This window comes from Mandrillus leucophaeus, unplaced genomic scaffold (assembly GCF_000951045.1).
Source record: "Mandrillus leucophaeus isolate KB7577 unplaced genomic scaffold, Mleu.le_1.0 Scaffold703, whole genome shotgun sequence".
Taxonomy (NCBI): Eukaryota; Metazoa; Chordata; class Mammalia; order Primates; family Cercopithecidae; genus Mandrillus; species Mandrillus leucophaeus.
Genome location: NW_012107620.1, coordinates 282,847 through 285,431, shown reverse-complemented (window position 1 = coordinate 285,431; position 2,585 = coordinate 282,847). Strand labels below are relative to the sequence as shown.

The following is a 2,585-nucleotide window of genomic DNA, read 5'->3' as shown; positions in this document are numbered from 1 at the left end:
CCAGGTTCAAGCAATTCTCCTGCCTCCTGAGGTGGTGGCTGACAGCCTCCCGAGTAGCTGGGATTACGGCTGTGCGCCACAACGCCTGGCTAATTTTTGTATTTTTGGTAGAGATGGGGTTGTTTCACCATGTTGACCAGGCTGGTCTCAAACTCCTGACCTCAAGTGATCCGCCCACCTCGGCCTCCCAAAATGCTCATCTGTCTCCTTGTTGATGTCTTCTTCTTTCCAGAAAAAGAAAAAACCAAACTGCAGAAGCAGAGAGAGGATGAGCTAATCCAGAAGATTCACAAACTGGTGCAGAAGAGAGACTTCCTGGTGGATGATGCGGAGGTCGAGCGGTTAAGGTGAGTGCACTGCGGGTACCGGAAGAATGGGCTGCAGGACAGCGACCTTCTGCTTCCTTCCAGAACCCATTTTCTGCTCCTGGGACTCACAGCCTTGCCTAACAGGCATGGCCTTGGCCCACAGTCTCTGGACGCTGAATCCCAAAGAACCCCAGCCTTTTGGCTTGAGAACTCATTTCATATTCAAGAGAATTTCAAATCTGTGCCTCTTGAAGGAATGTTGTTCCAGGAAGTGACCGGGGAGGAGTCACATCCCGTAATACATGACAGAGCTTCCTACACATCCTACCACTCATCAAGGCAATGTCTCGAAACTTCTGCTGTCAGTTTCTACAGAAACTCTGCCACCTGAACTGACTTGCTCCCCACCCCTGCCCTCCCAACCTCCCAGCTTTGTTCTCCCCCTTTCTCTTCCCCTTAGTGGTACCAATGCCCTTTTCTAAGTGTCAGGGTCTTCTCTTTGCATCTGCCACCTTGACCTGGACAACCACAGCCCTGGAACTGCAGTGTAAAAATTTGTTGTAAATGTAGAAAATGTGGAAAGCTGTACATGTTGGTTCTTGATTTTTGTCTTCATGCACCAGAGCAACGATTTTAGGGCCTTCCACAGGAAAGAGGCCCTTCCAACCCAGAGGGCAACTTGCTGTTTATTCTCTGTGTCCTCAGAGACCTTTCTTCAAGACCCCTGGGACTAGCAATTCCACTGCCCTTCTTCATGCTGCAGTGGACTTCTGGTTAATGAGATAAACCAACTTTCCTTCCTATCCAAATATTATATTCTATGGCTGGATGCAGTGGCTGACGCCCGTAATCCCAGCACTTTGGAGGCCAAGGCGGGTGGATCACCTGAGGTCAGGAGTTCAAGACCACCCTGGGCAACATGGTGAAACCCCGTCTCTACTAAAAATACAAAAATTAGCCGGGTATGGTGGTGCATGCCTATAATCCCAGCTACTTGGGAGGCTGAGGCAGGAGAATCATTTGAACCTGGGAGGCAGAGGTTGCAGTGAGCCAAGATTGCGTCAGTGCACTCTAGCCTGGGTGACAGAGTGAGATTCCATCTCAAAAACAAAACAAAACAAAAACACAAAAAAACTACAACAACAAATATTATATTCTCCTTACCTCCAGTTCTGCTTCCAGATCTAGAAGAAATTATCAATGCCCCAGACAAGCTGCCCCAACATAGTGAGATGCCCCCCGCCCATCTCTACCATTTTTTAAAATTAGCTGGGAGTGGTGGAGTGCTCCTGTAGTCTCAGCTGCTTGGGAGGCTTAGGTGGGAGGATCTCCTGAGCCCAGGAGTTCAAGGCTTCTGTGAGTTATGATTGCGCCATTGCACTCCAGCCTGGGTGGCAAAGAAAGACCCTGTCTCTTCAAGGCAGTTCAGCAAGTCTGCAGCACCTACTTTATCTTAGTGATCCTTGGAAGAGCTAGGGTGACTTGCTTTCTGAGACCTGCCTCAGACTTTGTGGAAGCACAGGTGAATAGGGTGGCTTCAAAATACAAGGTCAGGAGAGGTGCTGCCTCACTCACTGACCCCCCAGCAGGGTCCTGTAACGCCCCTGCCTGTGACCTGGGATCTCTTACCTACCTCTGGGTAAGCATTTACTCCACCATTGATATGTCTGTGGTTCAGAGCAGGTTCATCAGATACAACATACACATACTGTACACACATAACACACAACAACATACATGCACTATCCACAAAGCCTGTTTCTTAATTTAGTGGTTTATTTCATTGGTTCCTTGATGCTTTCTTTGCTTGCTATGTATCTTGTTTTCTTTTACCCATCTACTTTCACAGGGAGCAAGAAGAAGACAAGGAAATGGCTGATTTCCTGAGAATCAAGTTAAAACCTCTAGACAAAGTAACCAAATCTCCAGCCAGTGAGTATATTCATTGTTCATTCCCCTCCCCCACAAAAGAGAAAAGGATCTTTCAGGCCAGGCCCACAGTGGATCACGCCTGTAATCCAGGCACTTTGGGAGGCTGAGGTGGGTGGATCACCTGAGGTCAGGAGTTCGAGACCAACCTGGCCAACATGGTGAAACTCCGCCTCTACTAAAAATACAAAAATTAGCTCGGCATGGTGGCACATACCTGGAATCCCAGCTACTCAGGAGGCTGAGGCAGGAGAATTGCCTGGACCCGGGAGATGGAGGTTGTAGTGAGCCGAGGGTGGGCCACTGCACTCCAGCCTGGGTGACAGGGTGAGACTCTGCCTCAAAAAA

At 48.9% G+C, this 2,585-nt stretch overlaps 2 protein-coding genes across 2 annotated transcripts in view; both read left to right on the top strand.

Moving 5' to 3' along the window:
• The window catches only part of MPV17L (MPV17 mitochondrial membrane protein-like), a 274,356-nt gene that overhangs the window by 267,895 nt on the left and 3,876 nt on the right, over window positions 1–2,585 (top strand). The gene's annotated exons all lie outside the window — the stretch shown is intronic.
• Window positions 1–2,585, top strand: part of LOC105528148 (chromosome unknown open reading frame, human C16orf45) — a 211,490-nt gene that overhangs the window by 205,029 nt on the left and 3,876 nt on the right. The window contains exons 4-5 of the mRNA XM_011964759.1: window positions 233–347; window positions 2,158–2,240. Coding sequence (XP_011820149.1) covers window positions 233–347; window positions 2,158–2,240 — 198 coding nt within the window. The remainder of the gene's footprint in view (window positions 1–232; window positions 348–2,157; window positions 2,241–2,585) is intronic.